This window comes from Coregonus clupeaformis, chromosome 5, assembly GCF_020615455.1.
Source record: "Coregonus clupeaformis isolate EN_2021a chromosome 5, ASM2061545v1, whole genome shotgun sequence".
NCBI lineage: Eukaryota > Metazoa > Chordata > Actinopteri > Salmoniformes > Salmonidae > Coregonus > Coregonus clupeaformis.
In genome coordinates, this window is record NC_059196.1 from 36,642,301 (window position 1) to 36,662,637 (window position 20,337).

At 41.4% G+C, this 20,337-nt stretch overlaps 1 protein-coding gene across 1 annotated transcript in view; it reads right to left on the minus strand.

Annotated features, from left to right (window-relative positions):
• Positions 1–20,337, minus strand: part of cntn5 (contactin 5) — a 542,763-nt gene that overhangs the window by 201,135 nt on the left and 321,291 nt on the right. The window contains exon 12 of the mRNA XM_041876697.2: positions 16,992–17,136. Within this exon, the coding sequence (XP_041732631.1) occupies positions 16,992–17,136 (145 nt within the window). The remainder of the gene's footprint in view (positions 1–16,991; positions 17,137–20,337) is intronic.

The window sequence follows — 20,337 nt, forward strand, 5'->3', positions numbered from 1 at the left end:
CTCTTGGGTAGCGGAATGACTCTGGCTTCCCTCCAGGCCTGAGGACAAAGACTTTCCTCTAGGCTCAGATTAAAGATATGACAGGAGTGGCTATAGAGTCAGCTACCATCCTCAGTAGCTTTCCATCTAAGTTGTCAATGCCAGGAGGTTTGTCATTATTGATCGTTAACAATCATTTTTCCACCTCTCCCACAATAACTTTACAAAATTCTATGCAATGCATTTCTTTCATTATTCGTTTTTTTATGCATGAGTACGATGGCTCACCGTTCGTTGTTGGCATTTCCTGCCTAAGTTTGCCCACTTTGCCAATGAAGTAATCATTTAAATAATTGGCAACAACAAATGGTTTTGTGATGAATAAGCCATCTGATTCGATGAAAGATGGAGTAGTTTTTGTCTTTCTACCCATCATTTCATTTAATGTACTCAAGTTTCTTTTCTATCATTCTTTATATCATTGATCTCGGCTTCATAATACAGTTTCTTCTTATTTTTGTTGAGTTTAGTCACATAATTTCTCAATTTGCAGTAAGTCAGCCAGTCAGATGTGCAGCCAGACTTATTAGCCACTCCTTTTGCCCCGTCTCTTTCAACCAGACAGTTTTTCAATTCCTCATCAATCCATGGACAGTTCTAACAGTCAGTTTCTTAACTTGTGATTGTTTATCAATAATTGGAAGAAGCAATTTCATAAATTCATCAAGTGCAATGTCTGGATGCTCCTTTTTAATCACATCAGACCACATCAATCCTGTGTAGCTCAGTTGGTAGAGCATGGTGCTTGCAACACCAGGGTTGTGGGTTTGATTCACACAGGGGGACAGTATTAAAATGATGAACTCGCTACTGTAAGTTGCTCTGGATAAGAGTGTTTGATAAATGAAATATTTTTTAAAAATTTTTTTTACATCATCCACAAGATAAGAGTCACAACAAAATATTTTGTATGATCTCTTAAACAAAATTTTAGGCCCAGCTTTTGGAAGTTTGGCTTTCCCACTCATCCAATGGCTACGGATACAGGTTTAGAACAAAGTTCTACAGTATTAGTAAAAATGTGATTAATACATGTGGATTATCTTGTTCCTGTAATGTTTGTAAACACCCTGGTAGGTTGATTAATAACCTGAACCAGATTACAGCCACAGGTTACAGTGAGAAGCTTCCTATTGAGCGGGCAGTTTTATAAGGAGGATGGGATCCACCCAAATAATTTGGGTTCCTGGATTTTTTCACAGCATTATAAGGCTGCGTTGAGACAATGACTTATCAATGACCCAAGCCCAGCTCAGTTAATCCCTACAATTGTGTCGCTGAGTTGCCATAATGCTTCAGCAAATGTACATTACACCAGGGGCGTCGGTAGACACAATATAAGGAACCTAATTTATGTCCCTCTAACTGCCCTGAATGCCTCTGCTGATCCCACAGCTATTGTATGCAGTAATCATGTGCCTAAGAACCATATTTATACTGTTAGCACTGAGCCAGTGTGCCCTAGGAGGAAGTCCACTGTGTGCAGCTCATCCTGCACTAACATAAATAACATGAGCATATCTACTTCTGTTAAGCTTCCCAGTAAAGCAATGAAAACAATCAACCATCCCAGAAAAGTGCTAAAAAGAGCCCAGGTTAACATATGTAGCTTAAGAAACAAGGTTCATGAAATCAACAATTTGCTAGTAGCAGATGACATTCATATTCTGACTATCTCTGAAACTCTTTTAGATAATACCTTTGATAATACAGTGGTAGCAATACATGGTTATAACATCTACAGAAAAGACAGAAATGCCAATGGTGGAGGTGTTGCTGTTTATATTCAGAAACACATTCCTGTAAAGCTTAGAGAGGATCTCATGTTAAATACTGTTGAAGTAATATGGCTACAGGTTCATCTGCCTCACCTACAGCCCATTCTGGTGGGAAGCTGCTATAGACCACCAAGTGCTAACAGTCAGTATCTGGATAACATGTGTGAAATGCTTGAAAATGTACAGTATGTGATATCGACTGTGAGGTATATTTTCTGGGTGATTTAAATATTGACTGGCTTTCATCAAGCTGCCCACTCAAGAAAAAGCTTCAAACTGTAACCAGTGCCTGCAACCTGGTTCAGGTTATCAGTCAACCTACCAGGGTAGTTACAAACAGCACAGGAAAGAAATCATCCACATGTATTGATCACATCTTTACTAATGCTGCAGAAATCTGCTCTAAAGCAGTATCCAGATCCATCGGATGTAGTGATCACAATATAGTAGCCATATCTAGGAAAACCAAAGTTCCAAAGGCTGGGCCTAATAATGTGTATAAGAGGTCATGCAATAAGTTTTGTAGTGATTCCTATGTTGAAGATGTAAATAATATGTGTTGGTCCGTGGTGTGTAATGAGGAGCAACCAGATGCTGAACTTGACACATTTATGAAATGGCTTATTCCAGTTACTAATAAGCATGCACCCATTAAGAAAATGACTGTAAAAACGGTTAAATCTCTTTGGATTGATGAGGAATTGAAAAATTGTATGGTTGAGAGGGATGAGGCAAAAGGAATGGCAAATAAGTCTGGCTGCACAACCGATAGGCAAACGTATTGCAAATTGAGAAATCATGTGACTAAACTGAATGAAAAAAGAAGAAGAAACTACACTATGAAACAAAGATAAATGACATGAAGAATGATAGTAAAAAGCTTTGGAGCACCTTCAATGAAATTTTTGGGAAAAAGGCAAACTCAGCTCCATCCTTAATTGATTCAAATGGCTCATTTATCACAAAACCCACTGATATTGCCAATTACTTTAATTATTGTTTAATTGGCAAGATTAGCAAACTTAGGCATGACATGCCAGCAACAAACGCTGACACTGTACATCCAAATATAACTGATCAAATTATGAAAGACAAGCATTGTAATTTTGAATTCCGTAAAGTGAGTGTGGAAGACGTGAAAAAAGTATTGTTGTCTATCAACAATGACAAGCCACCGGGGTCTGACAACTTGGATGGAAAACTACTGAGGATAATAGTGGACGATATTGCCACTCCTATTTGCCATATCTTCAATCTAAGCCTACTAGAAAGTGTGTGCCCTCAGGCCTGGAGGGAAGCAAAAGTCATTCCGCTACCTAAGAATAGTAAAGGCAACTTAACTGGCTCAAATAGCCGACCAATCAGCCTGTTACCAACCCTTAGTAAACTATTGGAAAAAATTGTGTTTGACCAGATACAATGCTATTTTCGAGTAAACAAATTAACAACAGACTTTCAGCACGCTTATAGGGAAGGACAAGCACTGCACTTACACAAATGACTGATGATTGGTTGAGAGAAATTAATGATAAAAAGACTGTGGGGGCTGTTTTGTTAGACTTCAGTGCGGCTTTTGACATTATCGATCATAGTCTGCTGATGGAAAAACGTATGTGTTATGGCTTTACACCACCTGCTACAGTGAGGGAAAAAAGTATTTGATCCCCTGCTGATTTTGTACGTTTGTCCACTGACAAAGACATGATCAGTCTATAGTCCAGAACAGACTATGGGAGGCGCACAGTACTACATAGAGCCATGACTACATGGAACTCTACTCCACATCAGGTAACTGATGCAAGAAGTAGAATCAGATTTAAAAAACAGATAAAAATACACCTTATGGAACAGCAGGGACTGTGAAGCAACACAAACATAGACACAGACACACATACACATGATAAGACGCACTCTACACCCACGTACACATGGATGTTGTATGGTAAATATGTGATAGTGGAGTAGTGGCCTGAGGGAACACACTAAATATACTGGGTAAAATGTTGTAATATTTTAAATTGTATTTAACTGCCTTAATATTGCTGGACCCCAGGAACAGCATTGGCAGCAGCTAATGGGGATCCATAATAAATACAAATACAAACCAATATACCACATTTGATTACTTGTGCAGTGTACATGTGCCATTTTGCATTACAATTGTAATTGAGGCATTACAAAACAAAAACACAGGCCTACATGCAAATATGACAATGCATCAAGAAGAGAAAAAAAAAATGCATAATGTATTTTGTTTTGATGTGTTCTCTGACATGTTATTCAAAGGAAATGTAATACATATAAATCATATCCTGAAGAGTCAAGATGAGTCAAACTCTGGAAATGATCCAATAAACAGAATGTCCAGACAAGCATATCATTCCTCCTGAGGTAAAACATATTCAGTAAAACCAGTCAGTCTCCTGTCTTGATCCATATAGAGAATGACACTGAGAATGCTTATAGTATAGCACGATAAATTGACATCATTTATTCACCGAAACCTTAGTGTTAAAATATAGTGCAGTGATTCAGCAAAGAATGAGCTGCCGCATTGTCATTCCATTTTAATGCTTACAGCACTGAAACGTTGAACCTTTAATTAAACCTCAACTCATTATATATATATATATATATATATACAGTACCAGTCAAACGTTTACTATTTTCTACACTGTAGAATAATAGCGAAGACATCAAAACTATGAAATAACACATATGGAATCTTGTAGTAACCAAAAAAGTGTTAAACAAATGAAAATATATTTTATATTTGAGATTCTTCAAAGTAGCCACCCTTTGCCTTGATGACAGCTTTGCACACTCTTGGCATTCTCTCAACCAGCTTCACGAGGTAGTCATCTGGAATGCATTTCAACTAACATGTGTGCCTTCTTAAAAGTTAATTTGTGGAATTTATTTCCTTCTTAATGCGTTTGAGCCAATCAGTTGTGTTGTGACAAGGTGGGGGGGGGGTATACAGAAGATTGCCCTATTTGGTAAAAGACCAAGTCCATATTATGGCAAGAACAGCTCAAATAAGCAAAGAGAAATGACAGTCCATCATTAGTTTAAGACATGAAGGTCAGTCAATACGGAACATTTCACGAACTTTGAAAGTTTCTTCAAGTGCAGTCGCAAAAACCATCAAGCGCTATGATGAAACTGGCTCTCATGAGGACCGCCACATGAAAGGAAGACCCAGAGTTACCTTTGCTGCAGAGGATAAGTTCATTAGAGTTACCAGCCTCAGAAATCGGCAATTAACTGCACCTCAGATTGCAGCCCAAATAAATGCTTCACAGAGTTCAAGTAACAGACACATCTCAACATCAACTGTTAAGAGGGGTCTGTGTGAATCAGGCCTTCATGGTCGAATTGCTGCAAGGAAACCACTACTAAAGGACACCAATAAGAAGAAGAGACTTGCTTGGATTCGAGGCGTCAGGTGGGGAGCCTGCAGTATCTCGTGGAGTGGGTACGGTCCGGAGGAGCGGTGCTGGGTTCCTAGGAGGGATATCCTCGATCCCTCCTTGTTGAGAAAATTCCATCAGAACCATCACACTCGCCCCGCGCCGCGTCCTCCTGGCCGTCCCCGAGGAGCCGCGCGTCGGGTGGGGGGGGTACTGTCACGGATTCTGCCGAGACTGCCCCTCCTCCTGGCTCGGGCAGGCTTCGGCGTTCGTCGTCACCGGAGTACTAGCTGCTGCCGCTCTATGTTATGTGTTTCTATGTTCACTTGATTGTTGTCTGTTGTTGCGCACCTGTTCCCCATTATGTTAGTTTGTCCTCCCTATTTAACCTGTTCCCCATTATGTTAGTTTGTCCTCCCTATTTAACCTGTTCCCCATTATGTTAGTTTGTCCTCCCTATTTAACCTGTTCCCCATTATGTTAGTTTGTCCTCCCTATTTAACCTGTTCCCCATTATGTTAGTTTGTCCTCCCTATTTAACCTGTTCCCCATTATGTTAGTTTGTCTTCCTATTTAACCTGTTCCCCATTATGTTAGTTTGTCCTCCCTATTTAACCTGTTCCCCATTATGTTAGTTTGTCCTCCCTATTTAACCTGTTCCCCATTATGTTAGTTTGTCCTCCCTATTTAACCTGTTCCCCATTATGTTAGTTTGTCCTCCCTATTTAACCTGTTCCCCATTATGTTAGTTTGTCCTCCCTATTTAACCTGTTCCCCATTATGTTAGTTTGTCTTCCCTATTTAACCTGTTCCCCATTATGTTAGTTTGTCCTCCCTATTTAACCTGTTCCCCATTATGTTAGTTTGTCCTCCCTATTTAACCTGTTCCCCATTATGTTAGTTTGTCCTCCCTATTTAACCTGTTCCCCATTATGTTAGTTTGTCCTCCCTATTTAACCTGTTCCCCATTATGTTAGTTTGTCCTCCCTATTTAACCTGTTCCCCATTATGTTAGTTTGTCTTCCCTATTTAACCTGTTCCCCATTATGTTAGTTTGTCTTCCCTATTTAACCTGTTCCCCATTATGTTAGTTTGTCTTCCCTATTTAACCTGTTCCCCATTATGTTAGTTTGTCCTCCCTATTTAACCTGTTCCCCATTATGTTAGTTTGTCCTCCCTATTTAACCTGTTCCCCATTATGTTAGTTTGTCCTCCCTATTTAACCTGTTCCCCATTATGTTAGTTTGTCCTCCCTATTTAACCTGTTCCCCATTATGTTAGTTTGTCTTCCCTATTTAACCTGTTCCCCATTATGTTAGTTTGTCCTCCCTATTTAACCTGTTCCCCATTATGTTAGTTTGTCCTCCCTATTTAACCTGTTCCCCATTATGTTAGTTTGTCCTCCCTATTTAACCTGTTCCCCATTATGTTAGTTTGTCCTCCCTATTTAACCTGTTCCCCATTATGTTAGTTTGTCCTCCCTATTTAACCTGTTCCCCATTAAGTTAGTTTGTCTTCCTATTTAACCTGTTCCCCATTATGTTAGTTTGTCCTCCCTATTTAACCTGTTCCCCATTATGTTAGTTTGTCCTCCCTATTTAACCTGTTCCCCATTATGTTAGTTTGTCCTCCCTATTTAACCTGTTCCCCATTATGTTAGTTTGTCCTCCCTATTTAACCTGTTCCCCATTATGTTAGTTTGTCTTCCTATTTAACCTGTTCCCCATTATGTTAGTTTGTCCTCCCTATTTAACCTGTTCCCCATTATGTTAGTTTGTCCTCCTTATTTAACCTGTTCCCCATTATGTTAGTTTGTCCTCCCTATTTAACCTGTTCCCCATTATGTTAGTTTGTCCTCCCTATTTAACCTGTTCCCCATTATGTTAGTTTGTCCTCCCTATTTAACCTGTTCCCCATTATGTTAGTTTGTCCTCCCTATTTAACCTGTTCCCCATTATGTTAGTTTGTCCTCCCTATTTAACCTGTTCCCCATTATGTTAGTTTGTCCTCCCTATTTAACCTGTTCCCCATTATGTTAGTTTGTCCTCCCTATTTAACCTGTTCCCCATTATGTTAGTTTGTCCTCCCTATTTAACCTGTTCCCCATTATGTTAGTTTGTCCTCCCTATTTAACCTGTTCCCCATTATGTTAGTTTGTCCTCCCTATTTAACCTGTTCCCCATTATGTTAGTTTGTCTTCCTATTTAACCTGTTCCCCATTATGTTAGTTTGTCTTCCTATTTAACCTGTTCCCGTCCACTGTGTGGTGTGCGTGTTTATTGTATGTACGAGTGTCATTAGTGTGAGCGGGTTTTGCTCCTCCTGTGTTTTGGAGGGTTTTCCTTGTATTTCTTTACTACTCAGTAAAGTGGTTCTGCATCTCATTCTGTATCCTGCGCTGGACTCTGGCCTACCGCATTCCACCGACATTCGTGACATGAATACATTTCTACCTGCAAATGAACACATTTCTACCTGCAAATAAACACATTTCTACCAACAAATGAACACATTTCTACCAACAAATGAACACATTTCTACCAGCAAATGAACACATTTCTACCAACAAATGAACACATTTCTACCAGCAAATGAACACATTTCTACCAGCAAATGAACACATTTCTACCAACAAATGAACACATTTCTACCAGCAAATGAACACATTTCTACCTGCAAACGAACACATTTCTAGTGGCAAATGAACAGATTTCTAGTGGCAAATGAACACATTTCTAGTGGCAAATGAACAGATTTCTAGTGGCAAATGAATACATTTCTAGTGGCAAATGAACACATTTCTACCGGCAAATGAACACATTTCCACCAGCAAATAAACCCATTTGTACCAGCAAATGAACACATTTCTAGTGGCAAATGGACACATTTCTACCAGCAAATTAACACATTTCTACCAGCAAATGAACACATTTCCACCAGCAAATAAACCCATTTCTACCAGCAAATGAACACATTTCTAGTGGCAAATCAACACATTTCTAGTGGCAAATAAACACATTTCTAGTGGCAAATGAACACATTTCTACCAGCAAATGAACACATTTCTACCTGCAAATGAGCACATTTCTAGTGGCAAATGGACACATTTCTACCAGCAAATGAACACATTTCTACCTGCAAATGAACACATTTCTAGTGGCAAATGTATAAATTGTAGCCATGATATGAAAGGGATAATCAACTAGGGGCTCTATGCGTTCTCTGGAATATAATGCAACTCCGTGGAACATAAGTTCCACTCCCTAGCGTGTCGAACACACCTTCCACGTTGTTCATTATTTTCCATAGAGTCGCTCAGCACTATTATTGACTCAAGACATTTCAGCTTTTCATCTTTCATTAATTTGTAAAAATTTCTAAAAACATAGTTTAACTTTGACATTATGGGGTATTGTGTGTAGGCCAGTGACACAAAATCTCAATTTAATCTATTTTAAAAGTCAGGCTGTAACATAACAAAATGTGGAAAAAGTCAAGGGTTGTGAATATTTTCTGAAGTAATGACCCTGGTTTACAAACACGGATATAGTCTCGATGGCACAGTCGATGGCACGCTAGAATAAATAAAAAAATAAACAATTAAAAGGCAAAGGGTGGCTACTTTGAAGAATCTAAAATCTCAAATGGATTTTGATTTGTTTAACACTTTTTTGGTTACTACATGATTCCATATGTGCTATTTCATAGTTTTGATGTCTTCACTATTATTCTACAATGTAAAAAATTGTAAAAATAAAGAAAAACCCTTGAATGAGTAGGTGTGTCCAAACTTTTGACTGGTACTGTAAATATATATAGAGAGATAAAGAGCTCAATACAAAGGTGAGGTTCTGACAGTCATCCAACTCAGTGGACAGACCAGGACCTGGTGTTGAGAGCAGATGCGGTTTGCTGTGGACCTACTGACAGACCAGGATCGTGGCTTATTGGCTACAGTTTCTAGTTATTTAATGTATGTAGATTTCAATCCCATTATATTTGAGCTTGGACCTCGGGAGTGTGAATGAATACTTACAAAATTATATATTTTATTATAAAAATGCATTTTCCGGCTGCCAAAAAACAAACAGATGTGATCTGAATGACGTTGGGAGGGAGGGAGAGAGGAGTCTTCTCTTGGCCTTGTGCTGTTTGGTGTTCATATTTCCATCACTAAGTCCTCTTTCATCGAGGAGGAGAGGAGGATGGAAATTAGCAGGCAGGGAACTCATAAAGACAGAATCTTTGCCAGACATCGAAAATTCATAAGGAGACTTCAGCAGCCTGATGCTAGGAGATATTCTTCAAATTAGGAAGAAGAGAGCACACATCCGTCAAGGACAGAGAGACAGGAAGGAAGGCCACATGATATGGACCGCTGGGTATACAGAACTATGCAAATTAAACCTGACTGAAGAAAGAGAGGAAAGAAATGGTCTCTGGCTATGTGATAGATTTACCTGTTTTAACATCCTGGCTATGTGATAGAATCACCTGTTTTAACATCTAATAACAACAATAAGATATTGAGGAAATGTTCATTAGGTCTGGTGTAAGGACAATGTTTTGTAGGAATGAAATAAACCGAAATTATATTAAAATATTGATCAATAACATTAAAATATATATATATATATATATATTCCTTAAATAATGTTTATTAAACACCCCATGAAAAAACTATGCCCATTATTTTGTCTGTTACATACAGGACAGAGAGAGAGAGAGAGAGAGAGAGAGAGAGAGAGAGAGAGAGAGAGAGAGAGAGAGAGAGAGAGAGAGAGAGAGAGAGAGAGAGGGAGAGAGAGAGAGAGAGAGAGAGAGAGAGAGAGAGAGAGAGAGAGAGAGAGAGAGAGAGAGAGAGAGAAGGAGAGGGAGAGAGAGAGGAGAGGGAGAGAGAGAGAGAGAGAGAGAGAGAGAGAGAGAGAGAGAGAGAGAGAGAGAGAGAGAGAGAGAGAGAGAGAGAGAGAGAGAGAGAGAGAGAGAGGGAGAGGGAGAGAGAGAGAGAGGGAGGGAGAGAGAGAGAGAGAGAGAGAGAGAGAGAGAGAGGGAGAGGGAGAGAGAGAGGAGAGGGAGGGAGAGAGAGAGAGAGAGAGAGAGAGAGAGAGAGAGAGAGAGAGAGAGAGAAGGAGAGAGAGAGAGAGAGAGAGAGAGAGAGAGAGAGAGACAGAGAGACAGAGAGACAGAGAGAGAGAGGAGGAAGGAAGGAGAGAGTTAAAGACCTGTCAGAGAGCACAGAGAGAGGGAGAGAGAGAGAGAGAGAGAGAGAGGGAGAGAGAGAGAGAGAGAGAGAGAGAGAGAGAGAGAGAGAGAGAGAGAGAGAGAGAGAGAGAGAGAGAGAGAGAGAGAGAGAGAGAGAGAGAGAGAGAGAGAGAGAGAGAGAGAGAGAGAGAGAGAGAGAGAGAGAGAGGAAATGAGAGAGGAAAGGAGAGCGGGAGGGAGAAAGAGAGAGAGAGAGAGAGAGAGAGAGAGAGAGAGAGAGAGAGAGGAAAGGGAGAGAGAGAGAGAGAGAGAGAGAGAGAGAGAGAGAGAGAGAGAGAGAGAGAGAGAGAGAGAGAGAGAGAGAGAGAGAGAGAGAGAGGGAGAGATTTTTGGCTTTTAATTGAGTCTGTCTATCTGCCACATTGAGTCTAAAACTAACAGGATAAATACTTTCCATTAAGGAGACAAAAGTGCTGAACATTAGCGGAAATCCATGTTAATTACAAACATTCATTAAAGGGGCAATCTGCATTTTAAAATAATAACAAAGTGGATACCCGCCACTGATTTGGTAAACAGCTTAGGGATAAGGCTGGGAAAATGTAACCACACTCCAACTCAAATACAGAGCTATGGATGCAAAGATTGATCATCAATGAGATTTAAATGATCGTTTTAACCATGTTTTGAGGCTATACAGTGTTTGTTTACAATTACATTGTTTAGAAACACTGTGGTAAAACAAGCGTATATTTTGGGTTCTGACGGGGTACGAGAGTTGAACTAAGGTCATGAGGCATTTATAAGTTATATTCTTCATGAATGAAGGGCTATATATCCTTAAAGCTGCAATATGTAACTTTTTAGGCGACCTGACTAAATTCACATAGAAATATGAGTTATAGATCTGTGAAAGAAAGTCTATGAAGCGATATCTGTTCTATGTGCCGTATGTCTACATCTAGTTTTTGCATATTTTACTTTCAGTTTTGTACACCAGCGTCAAACAGCTGAAAATACAATATTTGTGGTTATTGAAAATATATTTTACAGCGGTTTAGATGATACAACAAATCTCTTGCTTGTTTGGTCTAAACTGAAATTAGGCGAACTTTTAGAATTATTCGCAACCAGGAAATGGCGGAGCGATTTCTGCATATCGCACCTTTAAAAGTCCAAAAATAGATGTACCAATCACAGATTGCCCCTTTAAGTCAGCACAGATGTCAATGTCTGATGAATGCAGATGGATGGAGCTGCTTCGATATGCCAATAGCTAACGTCAGAGACAGACAGACAATCTGAGACTGAGAATTAGTTGCCCTGGCCAAGACATGGGGAGACACATCAGTCTTCTGCCTTATCTCAGTTTAGCTGAAGGAGGATCATCTACCTTAAGGTGGTAATGAGAAGCATTACGGTCATTCACCCCCCGGTATCAGAGATGTACTGTATGTCTGTATATTCACAAATCAGACCTTGGACAATATTGAACATGCTGGAACAGAATACATTTAGTCGGTAAAAAAAACAAAACGAATTCTACATTCAGATATGTTCCAGTAGATATACCTTTACATGCCTGATCATTATCTTTCTTTGGTTTGAGATTATTGGCTAGTAGTATATTATACTGGAGATACATGTCTATCAATGGAATGATTTGGTCATTGGTCATTACCCACAACCCTTTGTGATGACTCTGATCGCTGAACAGCCATATATGAAAAATGCCAAATCCAATAAACAACCGGAATCTGCTCTATGACAAACCAAATTGAAAATAGAGTTGTGAAGGTTTGACATATTTCTAGTGTACTTTATCAGATCTATAGTAACCTATATAATTCATCACCATTTTTACCCACATGGGCACTGAACCCTCCCCATCCATCCAGGGGTGTTTATATCAATGTTTTAATGGGGGGAGGCAAGGGGGGACCAAGAACCAGATCTGGGTGAGAAATCAGCAAATTGTATCACAAATAGCATTGAACATTGGCTTAAACCATGATGCATTGTGTTGAATAACTGTTTCAACTATTCATTTGTGTATGTCTCTAATCTATTCAAATAACTCAATTTGGTCCCTCTTTCACTACCTCTCAACATCCTGGTCCCTCTTTCACTACCTCTCAACATCCTGGTCCCTCTTTCACTACCTCTCAACATCCTGGTCCCTCTTTCACTACCTCTCAACATCCTGGTCCCTCTTTCACTACCTCTCAACATCCTGGTCCCTCCTTCACTACCTCTCAACATCCTGGTCCCTCTTTCACTACCTCTCAACATCCTGGTGCCTCTTTCACTACCTCTCAACATCCTGGTTCCTCCTTCACTACCTCTCAACATCCTGGTCCCTCTTTCACTACCTCTCAACATCCTGGTCCCTCTTTCACTACCTCTCAACATCCTGGTTCCTCTTTCACTACCTCTCAACATCCTGGTCCCTCCTTCACTACCTCTCAACATCCTGGTCCCTCTTTCACTACCTCTCAACATCCTGGTCCCTCCTTCACTACCTCTCAACATCCTGGTCCCTCCTTCACTACCTCTCAACATCCTGGTTCCTCCTTCACTACCTCTCAACATCCTGGTCCCTCCTTCACTACCTCTCAACATCCTGGTCCCTCCTTCACTACCTCTCAACATCCTGGTCCCTCCTTCACTACCTCTCAACATCCTGGTCCCTCTTTCACTACCTCTCAACATCCTGGTTCCTCTTTCACTACCTCTCAACATCCTGGTCCCTCCTTCACTACCTCTCAACATCCTGGTTCCTCCTTCACTACCTCTCAACATCCTGGTCCCTCCTTCACTACCTCTCAACATCATGGTTCCTCTTTCACTACCTCTCAACATCCTGGTTCCTCCTTCACTACCTCTCAACATCCTGGTCCCTCTTTCACTACCTCTCAACATCCTGGTCCCTCTTTCACTACCTCTCAACATCCTGGTTCCTCCTTCACTACCTCTCAACATCCTGGTCCCTCTTTCACTACCTCTCAACATCCTGGTCCCTCTTTCACTACCTCTCAACATCCTGGTTCCTCTTTCACTACCTCTCAACATCCTGGTCCCTCTTTCACTACCTCTCAACATCCTGGTCCCTCTTTCACTACCTCTCAACATCCTGGTTCCTCTTTCACTACCTCTCAACATCCTGGTCCCTCCTTCACTACCTCTCAACATCCTGGTCCCTCTTTCACTACCTCTCAACATCCTGGTCCCTCCTTCACTACCTCTCAACATCCTGGTCCCTCCTTCACTACCTCTCAACATCCTGGTTCCTCCTTCACTACCTCTCAACATCCTGGTCCCTCCTTCACTACCTCTCAACATCCTGGTCCCTCTTTCACTACCTCTCAACATCCTGGTCCCTCTTTCACTACCTCTCAACATCCTGGTTCCTCTTTCACTACCTCTCAACATCCTGGTCCCTCCTTCACTACCTCTCAACGTCCTGCTGCTTCGCTCACAACCCTCAACGCGCAACACTGACTGATCATTTCAGCTGCTGTCACTCACAGTGATTGACGTTCCACAACCCCGCTGCTCAACCCCCATCCCATGCACGCACAGACCCACGCACATGCACACACACACACTATTTTCATGAAAGATTATGCAATAAACAGCAAGAGAAAACTCATATGCAATTGCACAGTGTAAGGTTGTCAGGACCCCTCTCTGGAAAGGGAAAGAAACGAGACAACCTGTCCACTATCTGATGGGTTGACACTTCACTTCAGTGGGCTGTAATGAGATAGACGTGGTAAACAAGACATGTGACCACGTTCCTCCCACAGTCTCTCTGGACTGGAGCAATAATAGAACAGAGGAGTTCACCTCTTCAAATTATCCTGGGAAATCTTTATACAATTGTATCTCCTTGGTGAAATGATTCTCTCTCTCTCTCTCTCTCTCTCTCTCTCTCTCTCTCTCATCTACTTATGTGTCCTTCAGGGAATCATTCGTTGGGAACAAATTGTCAGGAGGAAAACTGTTTGCTGAGAACCCTCAGGTCCCCCGTCAACACCTGACATAATTCACACGTTCCCACACAGCCTGCATATTGCCACTCCTATTTGCCATATCTTCAATTTAAGCCTACTAGAAAGTGTGTTCCCTTAGGCCTGGAGGGAAGCAAAAGTCATTTCGCTACCTAAGAATAGCAAAGCCCCCTTTACTGGCTCAAATAGCCGACCAATCAGCCTGTTACCAACCCTTAGTAAACTACTGGAAAAAATGGTGTTTGACCAGATACAATGCTATTTTACAGTAAACAAATTGACAACCAACTTTCAGCATGCTTGTAGGGAAGGACATTCAACAAGCACAGCTCTTACACCAATGACTGATGATTGGCTGAGAGAAATTGATGATAAAAATATTGTGGGGGCTGTTTTGTTAGACTTCAGTGCGGCTTTTTCGATCATGTTGCTGGAAAAACGTATGTGTTATGGCTTTACTCCACCTGCTATATTGTGGATAAAGAGTTGCCTGTCTAACAGAACACAGAGGGTGTTCTTTAATGGAAGCCTCTCCAACATAATCCAGGTAGAATCAGGAATTCCCCAGGGCAGCTGTCTAGGCCCCTTACTATTTTCAATCTTTACTAATGACATGCCACTGGCATTGAGTAAAGCCAGTGTGTCTATGTATGCGGATGACTCAACACTATACACGTCAGCTACTACAGCGACTGAAATGACTGCAACACATAACAAAGAGCTGCAGTTAGTTTAAGAATGGGTGGCAAGGAATAAGTTAGTCCTAAATATTTCTAAAACTAAAAGCATTGTATTTGGAACAAATCATTCACTAAACTCTAAACCTCAACTAAATCTTGTAATAAATAATGTGGAAATTGAGCAAGTTGATGTGACTAAACTGCTTGGAGTAACCCTGGATTGTAAACTGTCATGGTCAAAACATATTGATACAACAGTAGCTAAGATGGGGAGAAGTCTGTCCATAATAAAGCGCTACTCTGCCTTCTTAACAGCACTATCAACAAGGCAGGTCCTACATGCCCTAGTTTTGTCGCACCTGGACTACTTTTCAGCGTGTGGTCAGGTGCCACAAAGAGGGACTTAGGAAAATTGCAATTGGCTCAGAACAGGGCAGCACGGCTGGCCCTTGGATGTACACAGAGAGCAAACATTAATAATATGCATGTCAATCTCTCCTTGCTCAAAGTGGAGGAGAGATTGACTTCATAACTACTTGTATTTGTGAGAGGTATTGACATTCTGAATGCACCGAGCTGTCTGTTTGAACTACTGGCACACAGCTCGGACACCCATGCATACCCCACAAGACATGCCACCAGAGGTCTCTTCACAGTCCACAAGTCGAGAACAGACTATGGGAGGCGCACAGTACTACATAGAGCCATGACTACATGGAACTCTATTCCACATCAAGTAACTCATGCCAGCAGTAAAATTAGATTAAAATTGGATTTGGCAGGTAGCTTAGTGGTTAAGAGCGTTGTGCCAGTAACCGAAAGGTCGCTGGTTCTAATCCCTGAGCCGACTAGGTGAAAAATCTGTCGATGTGCCCTTAAGCAAGGCACTTAACCCTAATTGCTCCTGTAAGTCGCTCTGGATAAGAGCGTCTGCTAAATGACTAAAAGATAAAAATACACCTTTTGGAAAAGTGAAGCAACACAAACATAGACATGTACACATGGATTTTACGTTATAGATATGGAAAACTGGCTCTGTCGTAGCCGGCCGCAACTGGGAGACCCATGGGGCGGCGCACAATTGGCCCAGCGTCGTCCAGGGTAGGGGAGGGAATGGCCGGCAGGGGATGTAGCTCAGTTGGTAGAGCATGGCGTTTGCAACGCCAGGGTTGTGGGTTTGATTCCCACGGGGTGGCCAGTATGAAATATAAAAAATAAATAATGTATGCACTCCACTAACTGTAAGTCGCTCTGGATAAGAGCGTCTGCTAAATGACTAAAATATAATATGTGGTAGTAGAGTAGAAGCCACTTAATATGTTGTGAAATCTGTTATGAATGTATTGTAATCCATAATAAATATAAACACTAATCTATCAATCACAGGCTCCAACACTGCCACCATACTAATCTATCAATCACAGGCTCCAACACTGCCACCATACTAATCTATCAATCACATCGAAACACATGGCCATTATAATGAGCCGTCCTCCCCTCAGAAGCCTCCTGTGTTCTGTGAGAGTTTGTACTCTCTGTAGTCCTAATGGAAACAACAGGAGTGTCCACATGTAGAGTGGCACCCTACATTTTCAACACTCTTTGCTTAAACCACTCCAACCTGAGTGTGTATGTGGAGGGGTTAGGATAACGCACATGACACATTTCCTTTGAACCTTAGTGTACAATTGAGGAATAAAATAGTTTTAAGAGCATTTTCCCGGAAACAGATTAACCCTAGTCCTAGACTATAAAGCCAAATGGAGAATCTCCATCAGAATTTTGTTTTAGTTCAAGACTAGGCTTAATCTGTGTCTGGGAAACTGGCCCTAAACCTTGTTGCTTCTTTTCAGATTCCATCCATACCTTCTGCTGGGCTGAATGCGTCTGTCTCCTCTCTTCCATGTTACTCTAGGCTTGGGAGACGCTCGGGGTTTACACTCCAACACCACATCCTTCCCCAGCGTGGCGATCAGACGGACAGGGTTAGGGCTGAAGACTGGGGCTGACGCTGTGGAACAGGCAAAAACAGTATTTTATTTCACCTTTACTCACCCTTGAGGTTAGAAACCTCTTTTACGAAAGGGACCTGGACGTGGTACAACAGGTCACAGTACTTCAACAGGTCACAGTACTTCAACAGGTCACAGTACTTCAACAGGTCACAGTACTTCAACAGGTCACAGTACTTCAACAGGTCACAGTACTTCAACAGGTCACAGTACTTCAACAGGTCACAGTAGTGATCATACTGTACAAGTCACAAAAAGACGAAAGTAACAGTTCAAGGTAAAAAAACTGAACATTTATACTATGAATATATTATAATTGTCATCATTATTTTCTGGTCATAAACACATTGTCCAATGAACAATTATCAGGAGGTACAACACAAAATATTGAACATTTTAGGGATTCTATCGTATAGTCTTCTACAATATATGGGCTTTTATTTTTTTACAGTAAATGTCCTATGAGAAAGATGCAGTCATAAATATCTGGTCCATAAATAAACTAAAGTGTTTCTACCAGAGGTAAAACATGTGCAATGATTCAACCCTCATCCTCCCATCCTCAACTTTAACATTAACAGATAATTACTGCTAAAAGTGTCCCGAGGGAAGTGTTCTGTGGGCTGACGAATCAGATGACTTTAAGGTTTTCCAAGCCAAACATCAACTGATCAAATCATGGACATAATTGCATTGACATTCCAATGTCTCCGTCCCAAATGGCACATTTTTCCCTTTATAGTGCACTACCTTTTGACCAGGGCTCACCCTATTCCCTTTATAGTGCACTACCTTTTGACCAGGGCTCACCCTATTCCCTTTATAGTGCACTACCTTTTGACCAGGGCTCACCCTATTCCCTTTATAGTGCACTACCTTTTGACCAGGGCTCACCCTATTCCCTTTATAGTGCACTACCTTTTGACCAGGGCTCACCCTATTCCCTTTATAGTGCACTACCTTTTGACCAGGGCTCACCCTATTCCCTTTATAGTGCACTACCTTTTGACCAGGGCTCACCCTATTCCCTTTATAGTGCACTACCTTTTGACCAGGGCTCACCCTATTCCCTTTATAGTGCACTACCTTTTGACCAGGGCTCACCCTATTCCCTTTATAGTGCACTACCTTTTGACCAGGGCTCACCCTATTCCCTTTATAGTGCACTACCTTTTGACCAGGGCTCACCCTATTCCCTTTATAGTGCACTACCTTTTGACCAGGGCTCACCCTATTCCCTTTATAGTGCACTACCTTTTGACCAGGGCTCACCCTATTCCCTTTATAGTGCACTACCTTTTGACCAGGGCTCACCCTATTCCCTTTATAGTGCACTACCTTTTGACCAGGGCTCACCCTATTCCCTTTATAGTGCACTACCTTTTGACCAGGGCTCACCCTATTCCCCTTTATAGTGCACTACCTTTTGACCAGGGCTCACCCTATTCCCTTTATAGTGCACTACCTTTTGACCAGGGCTCACCCTATTCCCTTTATAGTGCACTACCTTTTGACCAGGGCTCACCCTATTCCCTTTATAGTGCACTACCTTTTGACCAGGGCTCACCCTATTCCCTTTATAGTGCACTACCTTTTGACCAGGGCTCACCCTATTCCCTTTATAGTGCACTACCTTTTGACCAGGGCTCACCCTATTCCCTTTATAGTGCACTACCTTTTGACCAGGGCTCACCCTATTCCCTTTATAGTGCACTACCTTTTGACCAGGGCTCACCCTATTCCCTTTATAGTGCACTACCTTTTGACCAGGGCTCACCCTATTCCCTTTATAGTGCACTACCTTTTGACCAGGGCTCACCCTATTCCCTTTATAGTGCACTACCTTTTGACCAGGGCTCACCCTATTCCCTTTATAGTGCACTACCTTTTGACCAGGGCTCACCCTATTCCCTTTATAGTGCACTACCTTTTGACCAGGGCTCACCCTATTCCCTTTATAGTGCACTACCTTTTGACCAGGGCTCACCCTATTCCCTTTATAGTGCACTACCTTTTGACCAGGGCTCACCCTATTCCCTTTATAGTGCACTACCTTTTGACCAGGGCTCACCCTATTCCCTTTATAGTGCACTACCTTTTGACCAGGGCTCACCCTATTCCCTTTATAGTGCACTACCTTTTGACCAGGGCTCACCCTATTCCCTTTATAGTGCACTACCTTTTGACCAGGGCTCACCCTATTCCCTTTATAGTGCACTACCTTTTGACCAGGGCTCACCCTATTCCCTTTATAGTGCACTACCTTTTGACCAGGGCTCACCCTATTCCCTTTATAGTGCACTACCTTTTGACCAGGGCTCACCCTATTCCCTTTATAGTGCACTACCTTTTGACCAGGGCTCACCCTATTCCCTTTATAGTGCACTACCTTTTGACCAGGGCTCACCCTATTCCCTTTATAGTGCACTACCTTTTGACCAGGGCTCACCCTATTCCCTTTATAGTGCACTACCTTTTGACCAGGGCTCACCCTATTCCCTTTATAGTGCACTACCTTTTGACCAGGGCTCACCCTATTCCCTTTATAGTGCACTACCTTTTGACCAGGGCTCATAGGGAGTAGGGTGCCATTAGGGATGCATCCAGCACGTGTCATGAAAAAGGGAACGTGTGGAGTGTCACACAGAATGACAGGCAGGTTGTTTAATTTGTCTCCAATTTGTCAACGTACTGTACTATCTTATGTCAAAAACAATTAGTACATAGCATTTACAGTATCGTACTGTCACGCCTGTATATGTGGAGATAGTTCCTCAAAGAATACAACTTTAGATAAATACAATTAAAAACTAAAACTTTTGACTTAACTGCAAAAGCCTTCTGATTTTAGGAAAATTCTATAAAAATCTTGTTTAGTTTAGTAGCAACCATATTATAACACAATAATTGAAAACAATTTGATAATATTATATCAAACACTGCTATATACAAACCCTAGATATAAAATTAACAAAGCTGTGCCATTTGATCAGGATCATCAGGGTACTAATGCTTGCAGCTGTAAACCAGTTTTCCATCCTACAAGGTCATCAACTCGAGAATTGTGTAAGTAAATAGGAGACATCACTTCAAAGTAAAGTTATCTCTCTGCATACACTAGTGCAGTGGACAGGCCTCTATGACCCAGGGTCTATAAGCTGGGAGGCTTTGTCACCACCAGTTATTTAAATACTGACTGA